The sequence below is a fragment of the Mastomys coucha genome, unplaced genomic scaffold (genome assembly GCF_008632895.1).
Source record: "Mastomys coucha isolate ucsf_1 unplaced genomic scaffold, UCSF_Mcou_1 pScaffold20, whole genome shotgun sequence".
In the NCBI taxonomy this organism is placed as follows: domain Eukaryota; kingdom Metazoa; phylum Chordata; class Mammalia; order Rodentia; family Muridae; genus Mastomys; species Mastomys coucha.
Genome location: NW_022196903.1, coordinates 104,418,184 through 104,444,276, shown reverse-complemented (window position 1 = coordinate 104,444,276; position 26,093 = coordinate 104,418,184). Strand labels below are relative to the sequence as shown.

The 26,093-nt window shown below is 37.2% G+C and overlaps 1 protein-coding gene across 1 annotated transcript in view; it reads right to left on the bottom strand.

The window, feature by feature from the left end:
- The window catches only part of Grm7 (glutamate metabotropic receptor 7), a 906,484-nt gene that overhangs the window by 275,064 nt on the left and 605,327 nt on the right, over positions 1-26,093 (bottom strand). The window contains exons 12-13 of the mRNA XM_031382827.1: positions 12,873-13,073; positions 5,122-5,261 (exon numbers count right to left, since the gene is read on the bottom strand). Coding sequence (XP_031238687.1) covers positions 5,122-5,261; positions 12,873-13,073 — 341 coding nt within the window. The remainder of the gene's footprint in view (positions 1-5,121; positions 5,262-12,872; positions 13,074-26,093) is intronic.

The following is a 26,093-nucleotide window of genomic DNA, read 5'->3' as shown; positions in this document are numbered from 1 at the left end:
CTAAAAAAAAAAAAAAGAAAAAAAAGAAAGGGAAGAAGAGTAGGTTCTAGGGTGGGGTTGGCAACTCTCTCAACTACTAACCTTTTGGAATATATATACCTGTTAAGGTGAAGCAAATAGTCTACACATTGCTTAAACCACAGGTATAGAAAAGGCTTAACTACACTCATTCCATTTCTTCTTTCTTGATATCTATTTCAGTTCTGAAACAGAACTACATTATTCATTGTCAAGCACATTTTATTTCATCTCTTTAAAGGAAAATATAACTGACCCTTTAAGATATTGATCAATTAAAATATTGTGATAAGTTTCCTTAAACCAACAATTATGTGTTGTCCTAAAATGTGTTATGTATATTATAAACTACTCATGGCAATCTTGCTCTCAGAACACAGGGGTACATCCCTGCTCTTTCCAGCATCCTCATGGTCCATCATTGCCTGATCCAGTTCTTTCCCCCTTTTTTCCCTGCAGTTATTTCATGGATTCTCTTGACAGCAGAATAGAAACATGAGCAATTGAGTCAAGTTTATTCCTATAGGACTTTCCCAATGGCCGACTAAACGATTTCTTTGTCCCTAATTCCCTTCTGCAGAATTTTATAGTTATTCTTGTTCATGCAGGAATACTCTATCTTCATAGCATGCAGTCATCTCTTATTAAGCTACAGGAGAATAGTCTCAGAGTGACAACTCTGATGGGAAGGGCACACAAGACATTCTGTAATAGATGGCACATCACTAGGCACCCACATTCAGGGAAACCACATCCTGAAAACCTAGGCAGCCTGGTCTGCAGCACTGGGATGCTGAAAACTGAAAACTTCATTGGCTCAGAAACTGATTTGCAATTACTGACCTCAGAGGAAGCACTCCTAAAAATTTCATTTGCTAGAAAAGATGTAGCTGGGGATTGAAAGAGCACCCTTGAGTCTTTGTAAATGAGAAGTAGAACCATTACTTCAAATGCTTTGTTTAGTTCCACTGAAAAGAAGAAAGTGAACACATAGCAGTGCTTGCTCAAATTCCACACTAGTAGTTTAAAAGAAAAAAACTTGAATCACAATAGTCATTACAAAAAGGACAACGAGGACAAATTATGTTAGGCAGGATGGGATACCTTGACCACAGCTCTGAATCTCTAGATGTGCAGGGTGCTGTTCTGTGTGTGTACTAGAATTTCTCTTTATTTATATCACCTCCTTTAAATGAGTAAATTCACATTAACAATGAAAGGTTTCCACACAGTGGCCTCATAGCCAATGGCCATGTCATTTGAATTCATCCTCTGTCATTCTTGTTAAAATGGCCCTGTGTGTGCCTCAGTTACCCATTCTTATACTTCTCATGCAACTCAAGAGTAAACTGAGACATCCTAGTGAGATTTGGATGACCAACCCTTTCACTCTAACACACCACTCTTAGTGTCATTAAGTGTAAGAAAAAATGCTCATTGAATGCCAGGTCAGAGATCTCCAATCCTCCTCCCAGAACCATACAAAAATCCCAAGCATGTGGTTGATTCAACTCTCCAGGCATACTGGATATACTATTTTCAACTTGGTTCTGTATAGAGTAGTAGAAAATAATGGTATCATTTTCAATAACATATTCAAAGCCTGGGGGAGTCCTTCTTTTCTTCATTTCTTTCCTAACTTATTTTAAAGCTATTTATAGATTGGAAATGGGCACTTTTTGTGTGGCTGTACCTCCCTACCCTTCTCCATGTTCATCTTATTCTTACATATCAAGGAAGCCCCACATATTTAAAAATTCCAAACAATTGTCATTCTTGATTTCACCGCTCCCACTCTAGGTATCCTTTCTCTTCTAAAGATTGCCAAAGGTCACAGCCCCTTTAAGGAATACATATCCTCCACTCATTTAGCTTCATTTTCATGGTCAGAATTCTCAGGCAGGGATTCTCAAAGGATCATCAGCACTCCCTAGGGACATCTTGGAAAGGGAAACATTTGGTTCTGCATAAGCTTTAGATCTAATGAATCAAACTCAGGGGATGGGCCCCACTTCCTCTATTTTATGAGCCTCCAGATGGCTCTGATGATGGTGAAGTCTTGAGAGTGGTTTGAGAGTGGCTTAGCTGCACCCTCCCCTATTCTGCTCTGAGAACAGTAAAAGATTCATATCCGATTTCATTCCTATCTTCCCCTTTCCAATTTAATTTCTGTTCAACAATGAAAGGTGTGTGTGTGTATGTGTGTGTATGTGTTTGTGTGTGTGTGCCACTGTGGGAAAGCAAAAGATTACATTCTTGCATTGTTACTTCAGAGATGTCTTCCTTGCTCTTTGAGATAGGGTCCCTCACTAAAGCCTGGTGTTCACCAATTATGCTAGACTGTCTGGCCAGCGAGTCCTGGAGCCCCTCCAAACTCTATTTTTCCAGCATTGAGATTACACATGTCTGCCTTCACTTCTATTTATTTTTATTAATATGTGTGCTGAGGATTGAACTCAGGACCTTGTGTCTGAGCAGTCAGGACTTCATCTCATTGAGCTCTCGTCCCAGCTTCCCAAAGTGATTTTTATTTTTAAAACTTTAAAATAAATTTAAAAGTATTTTTATTTAGTTTCTATGTAGTCACATCTTTGCTTAGTTTACCTTTTAGTGGATTTTAAACTATGTCCAAAATAAAAGTAAGCAGATTTCCTATGATGTACAAGGAACTGCATTATTATGACTGCATGTTAATGTGAATCAAAGCATGACCTCTTCTCTCTTATGCTGTAGTGGCCACATTATCTCTAGCAAAGCCTTTTAATCTGCCTTCTTACTCATACTTCTCAGATTGGTAGATTTCCATCCCTTTGGACCCTGCTTCCCATTTCCATCATCTTCTCTCCTACCATCTCTCAGTCACACATTGGAATTTTTGCATGCATGTCTCTTCAATTATGCACCTTAAAGCTGCATGCTAGGTGGTCAGTTGTATGAGATGTGGGATTGCCTTTATTTTATCTCCATTCTGTATCTACTCACTGCCTATTATAGTATTTATTATAGGAAGGATGTATTAGGAAAAAAAGAATAACAATTCTTTATTTGAATTCTTATTTGAACTGGCCATGTGGCCAGTTGCATACAATTCTGATGAGGGATCAGTTTAAATAAAACAAAATGAGCATGCTGAAGGACTCTCACATCATTTGCTGTTTGGTAAGGAATAGATGAGAATCATTATGTACATGGAAAATCACACCTGCTAAAAACTTAACATTGGTGCTGAAGCATGCATGCTGAGAAACACTAATAAAGCAATTTAATCTCCTTTCCTAGATGTGATAATAAATTTCTGCATAGGTCAACATACTACTTGACTCTATGCCTCGAATCTTGGATGACTGCATTTGTACCACTGACACCAATCCAATGAAAAACAGACAGGCCACACTGCTTTGATTTTACTCTTAGAATTTATCATCAATCATCCTCCTCCTCCTCCTCCTCCTCCTCCTCCTCATCATCATCATCATCATCATCATCATCATCATCATTTAGCTTTCTGAGTCAAGAGTCTGACTACTATAGCCCAGACTAGCCTCAGACTGGCTGTCCTCTTACATCAGTTTTCTAAACTCTAGAATTATAAACTTGATTCTAACTTTTGATCACTAAATTGTGGATTTAATTTCTTTTTCCTTTTATATATATATATATTTTTTTGCTTTTGAAAATAAGTTTAATGTGTCTTAGATTTGGTATAACTTCAACTGCCTCTTTGGTTTTGCTCTTAGTCATGCTTGGCACGTGCTAACTGGCTCCATTATTCTTAGACACCGGATCATAAGCATTTGGAATGCAGTCCTTAAAAAGTAAGAGCATCCAAATGTAAGTAAACTCAACAAATGTCAACATGGGAGTTAGATAACCAGCCAGTGGTGCTCTCATCAACTCCTCTATTCACAGTCCTCCTTTTAATTTTTTAAATTTTTATTATTTTTGGAAACTCTTGAACATACTCCACAGTTACTTCAATTCATTTCTAATCTTTGTCTCTGACTGTGAATTTCCTACATACTTCAGCCTTGACTCTGTATTATGATCACAGTTTTGGTACTCATGACCCCCAAAGCGGTCCACCTTGTGTGTGTCATCCTCTATTTCATTCATTCCTGCAGTGCCTCATTGAGATACAGACTAAGGGAGGCCACAGGCATAATGTCCCTCCTTTTGATGAGATACAGAAAGGACTGAATGAGACAGTGAGTATGATGATAAACTTTACCTATCAACATGACTAGACTACTTGACTCCTAGATGTTCAGTGAAATATGTTTCTGTGGATACTTGCAAAGCTATTTCTAGATAAATTCAATATCACAGTCAGAGATTGAGTAAAGCAGATGGTCCTGCATACAGACAACCCTAACCCAAGTTTGCAAGTATTTCAGCCAACCTATTCAAGGACCAAAGTAGACATAATAATGGGGTAAGAGTGAATGCTCTCTGTATTTAACTGGCTTATTCAATGTCAAATTCTATAGAAAGATGGAGAGATCACACAAAATGTTACTATAAGGTAATAATTTGTGGAATAGCTTGGCATTGAAGTCATTTTTTTAAAAAAGTATTACTATCAAATAAGCAAGGAAGAGGTAACAGTTCCATTCACAAAGAATCTTTAAAGTTGTTATCATGTAACTCATTAGGAATTTGAATAAGAGTAAATGTAGGATTTCATAGAAATGTAGATTAAAGTAAAAACACATTGTCAGAACCTCAAGATGGCTCAGCAGGTAAAGGCATTTGTTGTCACTTCTGAAGACTTGAGTTTGATTTCAGAAACCTATATAGTGAAAGAAGAGACCTGACTCTTGCAAATTGTCATCTGACCTCCACATGCATGTATACCCCCAACCACCTTAATAAGTATATCTATAAGGATGTAAAAACCCAGTACACACAATATTGTCATTATTATCATAATTATTATAGTATTATTGGATGGATGGTTATCAGCTCTTCAGAAAACCTGGACCAAATTGCACTCTTAGTTCTATATGTGGAAAAGCATATTAACAGGAAACACTCATCTAATTGAGAACATTAGTACCCAAATGTTTATCATACCAAAGAAGAAAAGAATCAATCAGGACTTACATTGAGCTGTAGTTCATCTGTCCACTGCCCAATGAGACGATAACCAGGATTGGTGGTGTTTGTTGTCTGATATTGGAAGATGTCATAACGCCCCGGAGCATCCCCATTTTTGTTAAACATCACTGGGGTTCCAGCACTACCTGAAGGAGACAAGAAAATATCAGAATTAAGAAGTAGTAAGATGATCTGTAATGTCCTCTTTAACTATTGGTAGGTCATCTCTACAGAGTGTGCACCATGATTACAGAACGTAGAAAGATGATCTGTCTTTTACTTTGAGTGGCTTTATTCCTGATCTTTCAGAAGTTCTTCATTCTAAGCCTATTTCCTAAGTAACAAAGAATCTATTTATTAATTTTCAGAGACAAACTTTTTTTAATATCACTCTGCTGCTAACTGTGATTGCAATACTCATGATGACAATTGTTACTTTGGTTTCCACTGAAGATTACATTTTAGTGAATAAAGAATAATGTCAGAGATAGCAATTTTAAAAATGATACATCATAACAAGTAAGCAAAATAATTCACTTAATGTGCATTTCTGCACTGAATGAATTTAAAATATTTCTTGTGTTTATTATTTCTAATTTATAGAAAGCTGATCTGAAATGAAACAATTTCTCAAGGAAGTAAGGATATAGAAGACACATGATTAGATAAACAAATGCAAATACCAAGGACAAACCCACAGTAAGGATCTAGAGAGACAGAGCAAATGTTTGGGTTACTGTGGCACCATGCTGAATTATATACCATCATAGCTAGGAGAAAGGGATGCCTAAAGCACAGACCTTCCTATGGTTAGCAATTGCAAGATTCTATGACAGGGCCAGAGATCAGAAAGGGGAATTAGAGCTTGTGATGAGAAGAATAATGGTCCCAACATATTTGTTCTATTGTGGTCTTTATGATGTTGCAGAAATTAAGGCTATACATAAGGAGAAGTTTTTGTATAACGTGACTTGACCCAGTGTCTTTTTATCAATCTACATGAGAGACAAGGGGAGCCAAAGGCAGTGGGGTGTGTGTGTGTGTGTGTGTGTGTGTGTGTGTGTGTGTGTTTTGAAAACAGGAGGAGTGGATGGATAGAGACATGCATTACAAATGACATAAGTCCAGAATCTAGGAAATTGAAGGGAATGGACTTTCATTCAGTCTGTAGAAGGACCCAGACTTGCATTCACTATTACTGATGTCCAGGGAAAGTTGTAGTGCTCTTTCATGTTACAGACCTATAAGATCTGCTGCAATGGCTAACCTGTTGGTAATGTCGAACACCTGGGATTAGAGTTTCTTCATGGTTAAATAATGTAGGCAGTGCAATCACTAGGCAAGTGTGCCTAGGTTGTATAAGAAAAGAAGTTTAAAAAAAAAAAGTTTAATGTGAGACAGAGAGCAGGCAAGTAAGCTATATAACTAAATAGTAGCCTCTGCCTCCATTCCTGCCTCTAGATTCCTGCCTTGATCCCTTGCTCTGGAGTCCTTCGGTGATGTTCTGTTGGCTATAAGTCAAAGTAAACATTTTCTCCCTCTAATTTGCTTCTGGATATGGTCATTATCACAGCAACAGAAAGACAAAGTGAAGCATATGTGTACTGTTTAACATATTAGCTTATAGTTATATCTGGGGATGGGTACCAGGTAGGAATCCAAAAGCCAGCTGGCAGACACAGAACACTCAACTTCCTCATTACAGTTAAGATGTTAAGTTCAGTGAGAAAAAAAAAATCACCTGTCAGTGATTCAGAAAATTAAAACCCAAACCATCTTTAGTAACTGGATTTTTAATCTTTGATGGTGGATTCAAATTATGGGTTGGCCTCTAAGTATCTTTATGAAGTTAGCAAATTTTATAACTTCAGCCAACTGTCTATCACTAAGGATACTTTCCATAGGGTTACAGTGTATACACAGTAACACAATGCACTTCTGCCTGTGTCATTCTATAACAGTTACCCAAACAGTAATGCTTTTTAAAATTAGCTTTGCACATGAGTGTGCTTGGGTGACTATATGCAACATATGTACAAGTGTATGTGGAAACCAGAAAAAGGGGTTGGATCCCCTGGAGCTGGAGTTACAGGTGGTTGAAAGCCACTCAGTGTGGATGCTGGAAACTGAACTTAACTCCCCTCCAAGAGCAGTAAGCACTCTTAACTCCTGAGCTATCTCCCCAGAAAATTTTTGAATAGTTTTTATTTTGTCAGTATTTATTTCCCTGTATTTCAAGAACGGAAATAACATGTAGCTGCTATTAGCCAGGCTGAAGCTTTTTCCAGTGCACTCCTGTTGCTCTCCTGAGATCCAATTAGAAATTCCCCATGTCTAGGATCTTTTTCCATATTCCATTCAACAGTATAGAGCTAACAGTGGCAGTGGGCACTAGAAGCTTGTAAATACTGCTTTGGTCCCACAAATTTGAGTCAATGTTTTGTGGCTAAAGAAACCATTTCATTCCACTGCTTCTACGCATATCAAGACATAATCACCAGAGACCATAAAAACACTTCAACACAACCCTTTTTAAACATATTCTTTGAGGATATAATACAACCACAAAATGTTCCCTTCTGTTCTCTTCCCTTTCCTTCCCTCTGTTCAACTCCTCCCATGCATCCCAAGTTGCTCTCTCTAAACTTCATAGCTCCTCTTCCCACATTCATTGCTGTCACAAAGCTTTACTAAACAGCAGCAACAAATGACAATTGATGTGACAGAAAATTTCCAACATGGGTGTCTTGCTTTTAACAAATAATCCAGGTATATAAAGACAAGGATGAAATTTGATATTGCATGTCATTAGCGTGAAATGAGAACCCTACCACTGTGCAACAAGTCATTGCTATTCAGCTGCCTGGTATTTTTTTCTCACACTGGGCGCTCTGATTCCTATTGTGCTTTATTCTGACTACTGCATCTTTTATTCTTTATGTGGCTGGAGGCTTCTACACCTTCAGAGAGGAGAGAGGAAGCATACCCGAGGCCTGGAGCTCAAACAATCTCATGTTCATCAGCTCAGTCTCCATCAGAACAGGACACACAGCCTTATCTTTCTTCCTTCTTAAAATCATTGCAAGGGAAAATGACTCCTGTCATAACTTTTCTATTCCTATTAAAATCCACGTTAAAAATTATAGCATAGTGCATGGATACTTTATCTAAATGATGATTTCTAATAGTGTATTGTGTAGCTTTGGCCTTCTGAAAGTATTTGTTAATGAAATGGATTTATTATTTCCAAATGTTTTTTCCCTCTCATACTTCCTTTGACAGTATTTGTCCCAGAACTTATTATAAAGGAAAATAGGACTCTGTTTAATGGACTCTGAGAACAAAAGCAATAAAGCAAAAAGTTCTGAGAAGAGGAAAGACGATATCAAAGAGGAGGTATTGCCTGCAGAGATCCTACAAGGTGTCAGGACCATAAGTGGGAACACTAAGGTAAAAGACATATGGCTACCAGTCAGAATGGATCAGAGATTACAGAAAGGTTGGTGAATTACCTTCACAAGAATTTTGGGATTATAAATTTTATTTTGTTTTTAAATTGTGTAGGTGTGTAAAAGAAGAGTGGGGTATTTGTGCATCTGAGTGTGGGTTCCCTAAAGGCCAGTTGAGAGCATCGACTGCTCTGGAGCTGGAGTTATAGGCAATTGTGAGCAACCCAACACTTATGTTTGGAACTGAACTGGGGACATCTAAAAGAACAATATGGACTCGTAACTCTTGAGGCATGTCTCCAGCTCCCACAAGCATTATATTAGGAAAGTTACAGACATATAGCCATAGGCAACCATGAGAAAGTCTTATACTAGGATACTAAGAGCATGATGAGAGAGATCATCATAACAGTGAGCATGAGAGAGGTCTTAAAGAGAGAGCTTTCCATTCCAATAGGGCAAAAGAGTTTCTAATTCTTATGGAATTTTCATTTTTCTGTAACTCTAAACCATGTGATCTAACTTGGCTTACCTTATCTGCCAGATGTTACAAAACAAAAAGGTAAAGATAATAGTAATGTTTAAGGTTCTATTAAAGTTGCCTACAGTTATAAGACTTTGGCATATGTGTGGAGTGCTCTAGGGTAAGGGCACAGCCCAGCACACTTTCTAATCAACTCTGTCTAGAGAGAGAACTGAAAGAACTGCAGGAGAGAGAGACACACAGAGAGAGACACAGAAAGAGACACACAGAGAGAGTCAGAGAGACACAGAGAGAGCAGAAGAGAAGGAAGAGGAAGAGGAGGAGGAAGAGAGGAGGAGGAGAGAAAAAGGAGAACAGAGAGGGGCACTAGAGGGTCTGTGATATAACAGGGAGCAGGAGAACAGAAAACAGTGCAGAAATCTGAAATCTGTGCTGTATCTCAATGTGTGACAGAAACCACTTTTCTTGGAGAACAGAGAAGCTTTGAAGATTCTGATGCTCAGATGACAAAACTATTTTTTGCTTCAAAGCATTTACCCAAAAGGTTTTCTCTTCTCATTTTTCTATGCCATGTAACATCGGAGTTTCTGAACTTGTTCATATTTGGTTAATCTTTCTACTCAACAGGCTACCCTAACCCATACTCCTAAAGCCAGTGAGAACATGGATTTGGTACTTTGCCCAGGCCAGTGTAGATAGCTGTTTCAAGGTCAATTGCATCAGCAATGGTAACTTGGAATTATTTGTATAAATAACTGGCTGTCATGGAAACCTTAGCTTTGTGTATTGCCAGAACACTTATCTTTATCTATGAATGTAGCATCTTGAATGCTTCCAGCATGGCAGGTACTATAAACAAACAACCTTAGTTTTTTGTTTATAGTGCAAATATATCAAAAAGACCATCAATTTCATTTTATACTTTAGAAATTCCATAAGTCCTTCACAAACTAGTTACAGACATATTTAGATAAATTTTCCTCTAGGGAAGAAAGCAAAAATATTTAAGGCATTGTGTTTACACAATATAGACCTCGCTCTCATTTCTTTGCTAGGATTCAGTAAATCTAGATACAGATGTAGTCTTGATTAGATTAATTAATTATACAGTGATTCATAGCCCAAACTCTTTAAAGTTACATTAGGAAATATTCCTGTTTAGGTCTATTAATTCACATAGGGACTACTAGAATGTGATTGAACTCAGGTCTCTGCATGTATTTATGATGCAGCGAAAGGTGACTAGGAGTGAAAAAAAAATCTCTACATTAGCTCCCACCTGACTCCCGTTCACCACAAGAGGTTACCTACTTGGAAACATTGTGTTGACACTTTCCAGATATTATTAAAATTAACTAAAACAATGCTTCTATGAATGTGAAGGTCAGAATTATAAAGTGTACTCTACTAGTCTACCGAAAAGCTCCTAGGGGTAAATGGAGTTTCCTACCAAAGCTATGGAGTACAACCATACTTAACAACCAAAAGAACAGACAAAATGTTTGCTACTATGCAGAAGGAAGGTTTAATTCTTCGTAGCAGATTGGGAAGAGATTGGAGTTATAGAGTGGTCCTTGCCATATGGTTGTTTTAAAGTGTGAACCAGATATTTTCTCCTCTTTTGACATTGATTTATTTACCTAAAATGGGAACATCGATAAAAATATTTCTAAACAGTGTTCTGGTTCTTTGGACTGAAAATCATACTTCCAGTAAGACCTTAGTACTAGGTATTCTAATTCATTTTGAGGTGCCATCAATTTCTCTTTCACCTCTAGGTAGACAGATATAGATACCAGGAGGCATACATAGGTATTCATTTCTGCTTGGATATCTATTTAATATTTATCTGCATATGGACATGAATTGCACGCTTTTAATCCCAACACTTGTGCATTTCTGAGTTCAAGGACAGCCTGGGCGACAGAGTGAGTTCCAAGACTGTCAGGGTGATCCAAAGAAACCCTGTCTCGAAAAAAAAAAAGAAAAAAGAAAAGAAAAAAAAAAGAAAAGAAAAAAAAAGCCCTCAGTGTATAATATTTGCAATTTAAATCATACACAATTTCTATTAATCTATTTCCCTAACCTACACACATCCATTTATAAATAATATAATTAATATTTTCTCAGATCTATTTCATGCAAAAGCTATCATCAGAATTATGAACTTCCACCAAATGCATATTTACTAACTACTCTGGTTTTATTTGCATTGTTTGCTTGATTGAGTTTTGTCAACTTGACACTAGCTATAGTTATCTGGGAAAAGGAGCTTCGGTTGAGAAAGTTCCTCATCTTATTACTTGAAGGCAGTCATATAGGATATTTTTTTGATTAATGATTGATATGGAAGGACCAAGCACAATGAAAGTGATGCAACCCCTTGGAGGTGTTCCTGCATTTTTTAAGAAAGCAGGATGAGCAAGCCATAGAGAAACAAGTCGGAAGCAGCACTCGAATTGAGTCTTTCCCTCCAGATTCCTGCGTTGAGTTCCTGCCATCACTTTCTTGTATAATGGACTGTTCTATGAAATACAATCTAAATAAACTCTTTTCCTCCATGTTGATTTTGGTTTTGGTGGTTTATCACAGCAGGAGAAACTGTAACTAAGATACTAGATATGTGTAATGCCTGAATATGGCAATTTTTGTCGTCTTTCATAGTTATCTTACTTCCCCAAATCACTTGTACATGTATTCTTCTTAATTGCCTTTATTGTTGTTACATTGGTCCTTTGTGATTAAAGTAGAATTATTTGTTACAAACAATTGAATTTTACATTGTGCACACATTGAGTTTTAATTTAATCCCTTAAAATTTTGTGTGCAAAACATAAAGACATCAAAAGACTCACACTATAGGAAAGGTATTATTGGAGACCCCTCTCCATGTGTTCTGCACTATTTGCAATTTATTCATTTTCTCCATTTACATTTAGTAGTCTCCTTTAGGTAATTTATCACAGCACGGCTTTATAGTTTGAGGGGTAAATCATAACCTGAGATGTTTGTATTGCAAATTTTAACTATCCTTTCTTATCTTGTAACCATCCAACTCCTGTCTTTTTAACTGTCTCTCTGTCTCTCTTGTCTCTGTCTCTCTTTCTTTCTTTCTTTTCTCTGTCACCTACACTCATTAAAAGAAATAAAATGGCTTCAGGTAAAAGACCTAGATTTCAAGAATAGAACATGCCTTTACTGGCTGATTTTGTGTCAACTCGATACAAGTTGGAGTCAATGAAGAGTAAGAGCCTCAGTTCAGAAAATGGCTCCATGAGATCCAGAGCTGTGTAAGTCATTTTTTGTTTTCAATTAGCAATTTATTGAGGAAGGCTTTGCCCATTGTGGGTGGTACCATCCTTGTGTTTGTGTTCCTGGGTGCTATAAGAAAGCAGGTTGAGCAAACCAGGGGAAGCAAGCCAGTATGCAGCACCCCTCCATGGCTTCTGCATCAACTCCTGCCTCCAGGATCTGCCCTGTTTGAATTCATGTTCTGACTTCTTTCAATAATGATAAACAATATGGAAGTATAAGCCAAATAATCCCTCTTCTTTCCAACTTTCTTTTTGGTCACAGTGGTTTGTTGCAGCAAAAGAAAGCCTAACTAAGACAATACCACAGTCCTACAGTATGTAGTCAATTGTTCTCTTTTATAAGTTTTATTTTTCCTCATTCCCACACTGGTCCAATCACTTGAAAGTATATAATTCACCAAGTTTTGATCTTATTTGAGTCAATAGCAAAGCCATCATATAATTTCTGTGACTTATGAAATAGAAGATAATTGCTTAGCATTGCCAACACTATGTACATTTGAGTCTTACCATTGAAGTTAACATTGCGTATATACTTCAACAACTTCTTGCCCCCTGCTTGCTCCATCTCTGGGCACACTCCCCGGTAGTCAGCACACAGATCCTTATTCATGTGATGAAGGGCATGTGCCATGGCATAGACAGCATCAATCACAAACTGTACTTTACCCTCCTGCTCATAATTGGAGTCTTTTCCAATTCGCTCCTGTCCTGCACATTAAAACATGAAACACACACAGATCTGTGTTGAGGGAGAGTGTACATTTCCATTTCCTTTTAATCATGCACAAAGATAACAATATTCCAGAATTCAAAAATGCAAGCCACATACCCACCTGAGGCCATCATATCCTATTTTTCTAATTTATGGAATTTTCCTTTAGAGGTTTTTACACTGACTGTTTTGTTAGGTATGCCTCAGAAGCAGGAATTCAAAGGAGCTTTTGTCATGAGCCAACATGGTACCTGGAATAGCAACATCCACAGCACCAAGGGACTCCTGTCTTCTGTCCTCCTCTGATGAGAGGTGAGGGATCTATATTAAAATCTTTAATCATTGCTTGCTCTGTTAGTGATGATGTGGACATGACAGCCAGGAACACACAGATTTCCAATTCTGACCTCATTATCCAACCCAAACTTGTATTCCTAGTGTGTTCTGTTCATGAGCCCACTATGGTTATTACTAAAGACTTGGGTAGTCAGAGCAGAAACTCTGACTTATTATTTTTCTTTCATTCCTATTGTCACACACAGAGATGGAATGTATGGGACAGTTTTACCATATCTAACTCAGACAATCCACAGTGTTTTGGACACACTGCCAATATTTGGAGTTTATCATCTCTTTATCTGTCATCAGGATGTGAGGTTAGAGGTCTCCATTCAATTATTTGTTCTCCATGTTTGTCTCTGGAAATGGCAGAGCCAACAGTCACATTGAACACTCATTCAGACTTCTCACCAGTCCTTCACTGCCTACAAAATACAAAGTAGCCCTCTTCCCTTGACCATCCTTGAAGAGGTGGTCATTCTTCAGCTTGCTGCATCTGCATCTGCTCATTTATGGTGACAGCTGACAAGGACTCAGTTATTGAGTACATTGGAAATGCCACTCGGCTTCTCTAAGTTCAATTTTCATTTTGTGAGTTGCATATTTTTAATTTGGGGGATTATAATATAATTATATTATTTTCCCCTTTTCTTTTCTCATTCTCCCACGTAACTTTCCCAACCTTCTTTCAAATTCATAGCCTTCTTTTGCATGGATTGTTGATAAATGCATATATGCATATATGTATTCCTAAATACAATCTACTCAGTCTGCATAATGTTATTTGTTCATATGTACTTTCAGGGATGACCATATGGTATTGGATAGATGACTGCTGTACTTTTCCCTGGGGAGACTGTTTCTCCTGCTGTCAGCATTCCAGAGTTGCCTGTAGTTCTTTGTGTAGAACTGAGACCTCATGGGCTTTTCCCATCCACTTTGGCATATCTCCTGCTATTACCCTTGTCCAGCTCACGTTTATCCAATCAAGTTGGTAAAACATTATGGGTAGTTTCTGACATCACCAGAAGACACAGAGTCACATCATTTTTTTTCTCATTTCTTCCATATGTGTGTGACTTGTTAATCTCCCCTGACTTTGCACTCATTCTTTGTTTTTGTTTTTGTTTTGTTTTGTTTTTGTTTTGTTTTGTTTTGTTTTTTGCCAGGGAGTCCTATATCCTGGCTTCTGACCTTTATGATTGAATTTTCTCTTTCAGATGTAAGCATAAAGTTCATATTCTTTGTCTACTAATCAAATTAAATATTACAAACTTCTATTTTATCCTTAGGATCAGCATTTATCAGACTCTAACTATAAGTTTCCCTGGTGATTTGTATCTTTTCTATCTCCATGGCAAAGTACAATACATCTAGCAAATGCTAAATGATTTGTGCATTATATTATATATTCAGATCAGGTGGTTAGCAGGTGCCTGTAAACCCAGCACTTGGGAGGTAGAGGTAGGAAGTCCAAGATTTTAAAGCCAACCTTGCACAAATAAGACCCGTTCTTAAAAAGAGAATGAATGAATACATCATAAAACAGATGACTTTATTTTTTAATTATATTCTTGTTTGTATTTGTGCATATACTTGAATGTATGTGTGTGTCTGTGTATGTTTGTGTGAATACTCCTATAGTCAGAGGTCACTTGCAAGAGTTGATTCTATCCTTCTGTGACATAGGAACTAGAGATCAAACTCATTAGGCTCTGAAGCATGTGCCTTTGCTTACTGGGACATTTTACTGGCCCACAAGTAGATAAATTATAAATTCTCTAAGCACATGATATCATAACTCTTGTCCTTATGTGAAAAATAGGTATCCAAAGACTATGTTTTTCTTGACATGAACCTTTCTTATTGTTTCTTAGGGCTCAATTGTGCTATAATGAAGCAGTATAAATTCTATCACCTCAAACATTCTTTCTAAAAACACATAGAGGACTCATAATACGTGCTGTGTTAAAATAAGTTTTAGGTCTCTTAACTGAGAAATTTTCTCGAATATTTAATTGTTTTCTCCATATGTCAGAGTTTTAAATCTAGAGTCTCAGTCTGTTGCTCCAGTTATCCTAGAATAATCTATCTAGTATTATGTAGGACAGAGTAGTCTAGAACTCATGTGTCTTGACTTCCTAAAATGTTGGGATTACAGTTGTGATCCATTATGCCCAGAGAAAATGTTTAATATTATAATGTAAATTACAATCTCCATAAAAGATATCCAAGATTTAGCATGTTTAATTAAATTCATATTTTTCTTTTGAAGAGTACATATTGATATTTCATATAGTAGATAGTTTATTACATTATAAATCTACATTCATGTGTAGATAAAACACGTTCGCTGCTTGCCACTTGAGCTGTAAACTATATGTAGAATAGAATAAGCTTTTTTTTCAGTTTTACATAAAATCATCACAAACTGAGTGCTATTTCAAGGTGAATTAAAGGGTTTTACCTAATCGTGACTCTTCTCTCTAATTTCCCTTTCAAGTAAATTCCTAGTTCCTAATGGTAGTGCAATCATTATTAATTTATGTCACTTCATAATAACTCTTAATGCTCTCAAAATTGTCCTTAGAATATATCCAACAAATAATTTACAACACACGGTATAATTGAAGTTGTGTTTTGTGTGTGTGTGTGTGTTTCTGTGTGTGTCTATTGTGTGTGCTTGCATTATTTTTGACCAATTTTTGATTGGGAGATTGATTCTGAAAATGGGACTGCCTTAACAAGGATAAATTCATCTCTATTGCTGATGTATACTTGCAAACTTCCCTCTAGAGGAGCTGTACCATCTTGCTACCACAAGACAAGAAATATTTTGTTTCCTCCCTACCACATCAGCAGAAGCCACTGCAAAATTTCAATATGCACTCATCAGATATTGAAGGACAATTTCCAACTACCTCTTTTATTTATGTTTTTTTCTTTGTGTGTGTTTGTGCCATATAAACACATAGCTATACAGCAGAGACCAGAGTAGGGCATCTGATATTTTCTTCTCATACCTTTCACTCCTTTGGAAGAGGGTCTCTCACTTAACTGGAAGCTATGGTGGAAACCAGCAGGCCATAGAGAATCATAAGCCTCTGCTCCACATAGCACAAAGGTTACAGATATGCACATGGTCATGCTTAAATTTTTATGTGAATACTGAAGATTAGAATTCAGGTCCTTAGGCTTGCAAAGTGAATATCTACAATCCATTACTTGCCTTTTTCTCATATGGAAATTCTAACATCTCTATATGAAAAAGAATGCCAATTGTTCAAAATCTAGACAATTGGTACCAAAAATTAATTCTCATTTCCTCCTCTATTTTTAAAAAGATTCATTAATTATACAGGTAAGAAATAAATTGCAAACATTTCCTCTAGTTTTTATTTTTATTTGATGTATTTTCTCCAGATACAAAAGCTATTCAATTTTTTCATAGTAAATTTTCTTCATTAATTTTGATTGCTGAATCATGCTTGAGAAGATATTCTGGAATGGAAAGATCCCTCATTGGTTAGGACCATTTGATCCTATTGCATGGGCCTAAGGTTCAGTTCGCATGGCGGCTTGCAAACATCTGTAACTCTAGTTCCAGAGCATCCATCCCATAGGTAGGCACCAGTCCCTCACATTAGCAATGGTGCTATACTGTACTTGCAGAAAATAACCAAGCATTGTAGCCCTCTGAGAGGTTCTACCCAGCAGCTGACTGAGACAGATTCAGATAACCATAGGCAAGCATTGGACTGAGGCTGGGGACACTTATGGAAGAGTTAGGGGAAGGATGAAAGGAAGGAAACTGAAGAAGTGGCAACCAAACAGGAAGACAGAAAATGTCAAATAACCGGGACCCCTGGAAGCTCCCAGAGGATGAGCCAAAACCAAAGAGCATACCCAGGATGGTCCTAGGCCCCGCACATATGAATCACAGGTCTTTCTTTTCTGGCCTCAGTGGGAGAGGATGTGCCTTTAATCCTGCAGAGACTTGATGCTTCAGTGTGGGGAGATACTCAGGAAGGGGCCACCCTCTCAGAGGTGAAGAGGAGGGGAGATAGGTGGGGGAAAGAACTCTTTTAGGGGGGAAGAGGAAGGAGGGCAACATTCGGGATGTAAATAAAATAACTATATTTTTTTTTAAAAAAAAAGACAAAAATTTATTTTGGACAGAAATCTTACTTAAAGTAAGATATGCAAGGCATCATTTAGTTAATTTGAGTTTCTTTTTGGTTTTCAACTGTAGTTACATGTTTATCTCATGAATTATCTAATTATTTTATGTGCTTTGGTTGCATGTACATCTGTGTGCTACATGCATGTCTAGTGTCTGATGAGGTCAAAAGGTGAGCCTCAGAATCCCTGGGACTGTAGTTATTGGCTTTTGTAAGCTTCCATGTAGGTGCTAGGAACTGAACTTGGATCTTTTAGAAGAGCAGTTGGAACTTTTTTAACTACTGAGCCATCTCTCTAGCCCCTCTTGACTAACTGTTAAGTGTATTTTAGGTTCTAGCTCAGTGAAGCCAGTTAGTTTTGCTGCTTCTTAGACAGTTTTTATTTTCTATTCATTTCTCACTGGCTTTTATCTGTGCATGTGATATAGTACTTTACACATTTCACCTTATTCCAACTTATTATCACAAAATTTTAAAACAGAAATCAGTGTTAAGAGAACTTTAGAGCAAGTCCACCGATTAGATCCTAGCATCATGTGGATGCAGTAAGGTCGTGTTTACTGTGCTAGCAGGCCATTTCGCTTCTTTTATAAGCCTATTCGTTCTTTAATATTAATTTTCTAACATGACACTTTGCAAATTTTTCCTGTTTTTATAGTACCCACAAAAGGCAATATTGGGAGTATTATGACCACTATAAACTCACACTATGAAATGACTTCAGTCCAATAATACATAAGAACAGTTTCTAGCATGCTTTAATATGGACATTCATCGCAGAAAGAACACTTTGAAAAATAATAGAACTGTTTGTGGTAATGAAATATTTTATTGTTGGAAAAATACTTCAGGCTTTATGCCTTTCTTGGAGAGTCACCAGGTGCATTAACATACTAAAGGTCCTGGGAAGACTTCAGGATTAAATTCGTCAAGCTAACAGAACTTGAAAACTGTAGTCTTGTTAGAGAGAACCAGAAGAGGGAGGTTGTTTACTGACAACCACAGATCTCGGTTAAGTTGTATTTTCCTACTGAGGCAATTGCTTATGTCACCGTGACAAAACAGCTTGAGGAAGAAGGTTTAAGGGAGAAAAGAGACATGCTGGTAGACAGTTTAAGGGGCTTCTGTCTGCCTGACCCTGCATACTTGAACAGTACATCACAGCGGAAGAGGCCTGTAGCCGAGGACAGCTAGCTCCGAGGAAGAAGGTAGTGACAGTGAATGACCATGGATAATGCACTCCCAAGAACTTGTACGTGGTAACCTGTCTCTTTGAGTAGACACCTCTGGGACAGTTTTCAGGATATACCAATATAGCTCCACAGGTGGTGCTCTACAAATCTGAAATGTAAACCTATGGAGATCACTTCAAATTTAGACCACAGCAGGTAACTAATATTTAATCACTCTGAAGCCCTGGTTACTCGTGAACTATTATTTTAACTCCTGGTTCTTTGCCTACTGGATATCAGATTCTGTTCCAATATTCTGTTCCAGATAGCAACAACTTGGAATGAGGAATACTGAATCCTTTTGGAACATTCACGGATGGTGCTAATCTGTCAAAACCTATGACCTTCTTTTGGTTGGGTAGTGATTTGCATCTAAGCTCATTAAGATTCGGAAAAAGTACAAAAGTAAACCAAATGAACAAGTTTAGGGATGATAGCAAAATGTATAGGTGTCACAAGGTCCATCCCCAACATTATAAATGAAGACTTTACTACCAGCTGACCAGCTGAGCAGTCCAAGAACTCATACAGGGGGCTGCAGGGAACTCCAGAGAAGGAGCTTTTGTAAGTGCTCACTCATGCTCAGTCACTAGTACACTGGTGAGTAACCCTTCATGTATACTTAGGTAAGTAATCCTTTGCTCAGTATCTGGTATATAAGCACACAAAGCCTGATTTTGGTGATATCCCTATCTCTATATCTTTATCTATCTATGCATCTATGCATCTATCTATCTATCCATCTATCTATCTATCTATCTATCTATCTATCTATCTATCTATCTATCTATCTATTGCCTATCTGGTCTTTCATAGGTATTATATCAAAAGGAAAATAGAGGTTTATTCACATATCTTTCCTTTCTCCCAAGCCAAAGTCACATAACATTTTCATAGAGACCAATGTAGAAAGAGACATGGGCTCTAAGTGTAACCAATGAGATAAAAAAAAACTTGCTTACAAAATACTGGAAGCATTGATTTGCTTTGATGAAAAGATTAGTCAGTTCTACCACAGTTGCCCTGAATCCCCACCACCCTGGAAATAACTTGTAGTCATATTAGAGTCCTGAGGAAATAATGTATTATAGCCATGGTAACTGAATACAGGGCAAGTATCAGCACTGTCAATTACCCAAGACTACAAGTTTTCCATGCAATATACTAATGGTTTAATCACCTAATAAAATTTGATGTCCAGTATTTCCAGGTTTCTTCAACTGCTGCTTTTATTCACATACTAATATGAATACACATGATTTACAACACTCCAAAGGACTAGCACTAAGTACATAAACCGCATGCTTAAAGGCAGTGTTAAGTACCTCCAACAGCAGAGCTTGCAGCAGAATATAAATACTTTCTCATTAATTCTGATGTAACACCTCATTCTTTTAACCTCTCTGCATAAAGGAGATGCTCTATGTCCTATCCTTCATGTTCTTCAGCCCACTTTTACCATCATGTTTACTACGGAAGTCTCTGAGATTGAGATAAAGTAAGATTTCAGAAGTATTATGTTCTGGTTGCCTGCTGGGAAAAGAGGCTAACAGTCCTACCTCTCCTGACATTCTGCTTGTTACTTTTATCCAGAGTCCAGTGTTTATCTTTCAATGTACATTCCCCTTTTAAAAAAATAGGAATTTTGATCAAATATACTGTCTTGACTTCCAGTGGAACAAAAATTAGCTTCCCCACACAAGAATCATTGACATATGATTTTCACCATCAAAATGTTTAATGCATAGTCATCTGGGGAACCCTTTACTTTGAGAGATTCTCTTAGCTTGTCCTCTGGAATCTATTCTTTTTCAGATAATAGGTTTGGTGAAAATGCACATTCTGGTTTGTTGCTGCAAATGCCAAGATCTCTGGCCCAAAAGCTTACAGGGTTTCTTCCAACTCTACCTGCAGCCTGACTTTAGGAGTGATGGTATTACAGATGTTATACATCTGTATACAGTTGGTACTAAAGTTGGTATAAACAGATATTATATAGGCCTGGGTTCTGCAGATCCAAACTTAGTTTCTCTTGGTTATGTGGCAGTTCTTTTACATACTGTGTCATCTTTTAAACCTTGTGTTATATACATTTTGAGTATAAAGAAATATTGAACATAAAGGCTTATGTATGTGTTGAGATAAATGTCTCTTGTGGTATTGATCACTAATTACTTCAAATATTGATGTGTGGATCTACTGAAAACAACAAATACTATAATTAAGAAAATGATGTTTCAGGGCATTTAAAAACATAATTTAGTATAGATTCATCTCCTATCAAAAATGATAGAATCTAGCTAAATAGGATGCTGGTGCATAATGGAGGAGGATGGGTAGGTTGAGAGATATTGTAGAAAATCCTGTGGTAACCCAGCAAGACTCAGGAAGAGCCTACCTATCCTTTCCACAAATTAAAAATAAATAGTTAATAGTAAAAATAATTGAGTAAATAGCCACCAACTTAGACTGCTCTCCTCATGAGTTCACAGTTCTCTTTTGAAGAGAAATATTAATGAAAGATTCAAATTTATAGATATCCACTTCATTGAAAACTCTTATAATGACCACACTTTCATAACTGTAGCATAAAAACACATTGACTTCCTTCCGAGTACACATATATGAAATAAGGAACATGAGGAGGTCTGTGTTGAGCCTAGAAGGTAGATGGCATTGCTATATACCTATTACTAGGTGAAAATGAGTGAGAATTGACCAGGAAGAGTGAGGTAGGGAAACCCTGATGTGCTCACAGTGGGTTACTGAGCCACAGGCACTGTTTCTTGCTGACTTTCTGTGGTTCAGGCTCTGTGAAGAGGACTATTCATGTCCTGATATTTAACCCTTGAAAAACCCTCAAGAAAGAAAGGAAGAAAGATCATTTTCTCTGTTTGATGCCCCTTTCCTGCTGTACTGTTATTTTGTTGGATTTCATAGACAGTAAAAGAATATCTCTTTTACACATAGGAAAGGGAACAACTTGCGGCTTTCCTCCCACATTCGTTTCATGGTCTAATTCAGTTCTGGGTCACAATACATTTCCAAATATCACATTATCCATGATAAATATGAATAGGTTTGAGACACAGTCTCTAACACAGGAGGATAGCCTTGAATGATCTCTGCAGCCAACAATGAACTTGAACTTCTGAACCTTTTGTGTTCTCTTCTTTCATGCTTGGATCACAGGTATGTACTACATCAAGTTTGTGTAACACTCTGGACCAAACCTAGGGCTTCCTGAATGCTCAAGAAGCATTCTTCTGTCTGAACTATTACCTCCAGTCCCTAGCCATTATTATTTTTTTCTTTGATCCTTTATGAATGGCTCATTAGAGTTTTCTGTAGGAGGAAATCAATGGTTTTGAAAACCACCAATGTGTTTATCCCTGATCTTCTTGTGAGTAGCAACTTAGTACTCAGAACAACTGGCAAGTTCCAGGTAGAAGAGACAAATCAGGAAAGGAGTAAAGAGGAAAGAAGTCTTATGAATTCCTCTTCCAGCCAGGTATATACACACTGATGTCAACTGAAGAAGAATGACCACAAAGTTCCAAAGCATTTTTTATTTTATTGGAGCACAGAATCCTAGCAAACAGACCAAACAGTGGAGTCAAACCAACTCACTCTTTGCCCCTTTGAGACCTAGAATAGTCCTCGAAAAATTTTATTTTCTTATGACTGTTTTCATTTGCAATTTCATTTTCAGTTTCCAGGGGTATCTATTTAAAGATCCATACATTGAATAAGCCCAGGGCTAGCAGGGTTGTTGGGCATGGCTTAGGTAGAGAAATGGGGAGAGAAATTAAAAGAAAACATTTTTTTTAAGACCAAGGTTTATAGACCTTAACAAGTCAAAGTTCTTATGAGAGAATAAACACATGGTTTCATGACCAAGAGCACTCTCTTGAAGGGAAAGGTAACAGAATTGGGAAAGACAACCCCACTGTTTGCTCCCCAAACCAATATAAAAACACACTTATACTTTGTTATTCTATAATTCCAAACTTCTGGGATTTTCTTGCTTAGATCTTTTTTTCTTTTTGATTTTGATTTTAGCTTATAATTTATTTCTGTGTAAATTCAGTTTCAAGTCCTCATGGAGATGCCTCTTCTGTCTTATTAAGCCCAGTTTTTAATTCTATGGTTTTTGTGTCTTATTTTCACACAATTCCAGAATCCCTGGTAAGATGCTGGAATTTAAAGCAAAGTAAAGAAGCATGTTCTGAGGAGCATGGTATAGCAGTGTATGCTTATAATCCAACACTGGAAAATTGACTGCAGGGGACCATGAGTTCCAGATTGGCCTGGCTTCTATAGTAAGACTACATAGGAAGCATCAGAAAGCATTATTTTTAATTTAGAAAATAGTATTGTATGTACACATACTTATGCATGTAAAACCTAATTCAGCTAATTTGTTTTAGAACAGAAAGAAAAATTCGTTTCTTTTCTTTTTACTTTTTAAATCTAGAATAATCTTACTCTGAAATAGGATTAAAATTACTCTCTTTTCTGATCTTAATACACGAAATTGAAATTCCGATTTGATCAATTTTCTTGTCTGATATAATATTAAATATGACAGGTAACAATATAAAAGGAAGGAGAAAGCAAGGAAGAGAAGGAGGGAGGGGAGGCTGCATTGGGGAGGGAAGTAGGGAAAGATAGAAAAAGCAAATAAAGAGGAAACAGAAAGAAAGGAGTAGATGGGAGTGAAAAGGCAGAAAAGGAATGGGACAACAAAGGAAAGAAGGTGGGGCTAGGGAACCAAGAGAGCCACTTTCTATACCCTTGTGTGTGATTATATATATCTGTGTAAGTACCTTTCTATAAAGATGTGTACAGAATATGTTTCTTCTATTACTTTCTCTCAGTTACTCTGAGGCAGTGTTTTTTCTGAGCTCAGGGCTCACATCTTGGGTTCAAAGTCCAGAAGCTATAGAAGTCGTTCGGTTTTGTATTCCCTTGGAGATGGTGTTACATGCATTTTCAAAGAAAACTTATTGGTTCCTCATGACAATTATGGGATATGGACTCCAGTCCTTCTGGTTTAGGAGCAAATGTTTTTAGCTGTTGAACTATCTCTCCAGTCATATGTACTATACATTTAAAGGGAATATCCATCTTAAAGACAAACTACTAAGTATTTAACAGCAAGATGGGTGTAAAAACATGGTTTCTGTTCACCATGGGTTAGTAATTCAATTATTGCCAATATATCTGAAAATAAATTGAACACAGAGGATAGCTTTTGGGAATGGACACATACATGGTAATTCCATTCATGATTCTCTCTGTGTTGGTTAGAATGATTTTATGCCGGAGAAAATGAAAATGATTGTGAAGGCAAAAGAATAGCAGGAGAAGGAATAAAATGAGAAGCAGGAGAGAAAATGAAAGCAAAGGACCAGGAAGAAAAGAGGGTGGCCAGGTAGTCAGGGGACAGTGGAAGTAAAGGTATTTAAATTTAAGGAACACTAGGATGGTAAGACATCTAACTAGATTAAGGACAGAGATGCCAACATACTGCAGTTTCTCATTGCCCCTCAGGGCTCTAGCCACATACCTACTGAAACACATGCTTTCTAGCTCTGCAATCAGACTTTATAAACATTGGTAAATCATTCTGTTTTCCATTTCTTTTATGTAGGACACACATAGAGTTGATGTTATATACTTGGGCAGGGTTGTTGTGCTACAGCTACAGGAATCTGTACTCACTTCCTAGAACTGAAGCAAATGATCTATGGAATGCTTTTGTGTCATAGATACAAAAAGGAAACAGATACACAAAGAAAACATAGGCAGACTCCACGTTAGAAAGAACTTATTTATTGCCTGTTTGATGAGTGCTTAATTTACAAACAAATAGGGTCAAAACCATGATTCAGCTCCACTTTAGGTCAGTGAACAATTCTAATAACTGTCATCACCAATAGAAAGGAAAAGTATACATACATCCAACTGAACTCCCTTGAGACAAGATGGGGTCTTAAGTCCTATCACAGGGAAAAAACTATGACAGGGCTTGTGATCTAGCGGGTAGGTAGTTTATGTATTGCTCAATGAAGTATTAGAATATATCTGATGCTTTGAGGAGGAATGGTGGAAGGAATGAACATACACAGCATGCAGGATGATGGAAAAGAAGGCTTATTATCTTACTCTTTGGACCATGGTTGGTGGAGAAGGAGAGTTCCATTCAGGTGACTAGATGATTTAAGATGGAGAGAGAGAGAGAAAGAAAGAGAGAGAGGGAGAGAGAGAAGGAGAGAGAGTGTGTATGTATGTGTGTGTTTGTGTATGTGTATGTGTGAGAGAGAGAGGGAGAGAGAGAGAGAGAGAGAGACAGAGAGAGAGAGAGAGAATATAGCTATGTATCTTCCGCTGACATGTAAGATCTTATAAATAAATTCCTTTGAGACATGTTCAAACTCAGAAGTTCTATTTATCTCTACTTCAACTGTTCTTCAAATGCAAGTGATAACTAATTTACCTAGATCCTTTTGAATTCAAGATTGTGTAACATACACACACCCACACCCACACACTTTCTCACATATACATAGACATACACACACACCATGGGACTTCTGACAGCTTAGGAACTTATGTATGCCATCATTATTCAAAACATAAATTCCTTCCCACTTAGCTCTCATGTATGTGTGTATAAATGAGTTCTCATTTTAGGGGTTCCGAAGCTTCTGACTCTTTTTTTTCTATTGTTCTGTTGAAGAAATGTCACAATCAAATGTGTGTGTGTGAACTTAGTCACTGGTACGTTTTCCACTCCTACAATTTTCTTTACAAACATATGTAATGTCTTTGCTAGTAGGACAAAGAGAATCAGGAAAGTCCATGTCTTATATTGTGGTGGTCTTCTTAATAAAAAGTACACTGAGATGTCCCCTTTCTGAAATGCACCAAGGATGTTTTCCATCATGGACCAAACCTATAGCCTAGGTCTTTCATCTCTCCCTGATGGGTACTCAGGAACAGAGGCATTCACAGGTTCAAGAAGTCAACTTTATTTTTCCATTCTAATACCCATGTATAACTGTGGTGGCTTCATCTGTCTTCTCCAGCTTTTGACAATATTGAACTTATTCATTTTATCTACATGTATTAAAATTTCACTGATTTTATTTTGTACGTTTTTAATGAATGTTGCTCTTGGACATTCCCCCACAGGTTCCCACGAGCGAACTACATTGGATAGAATAGTTTTTGCCTTGGACTCATCTCCCAGGTAAGA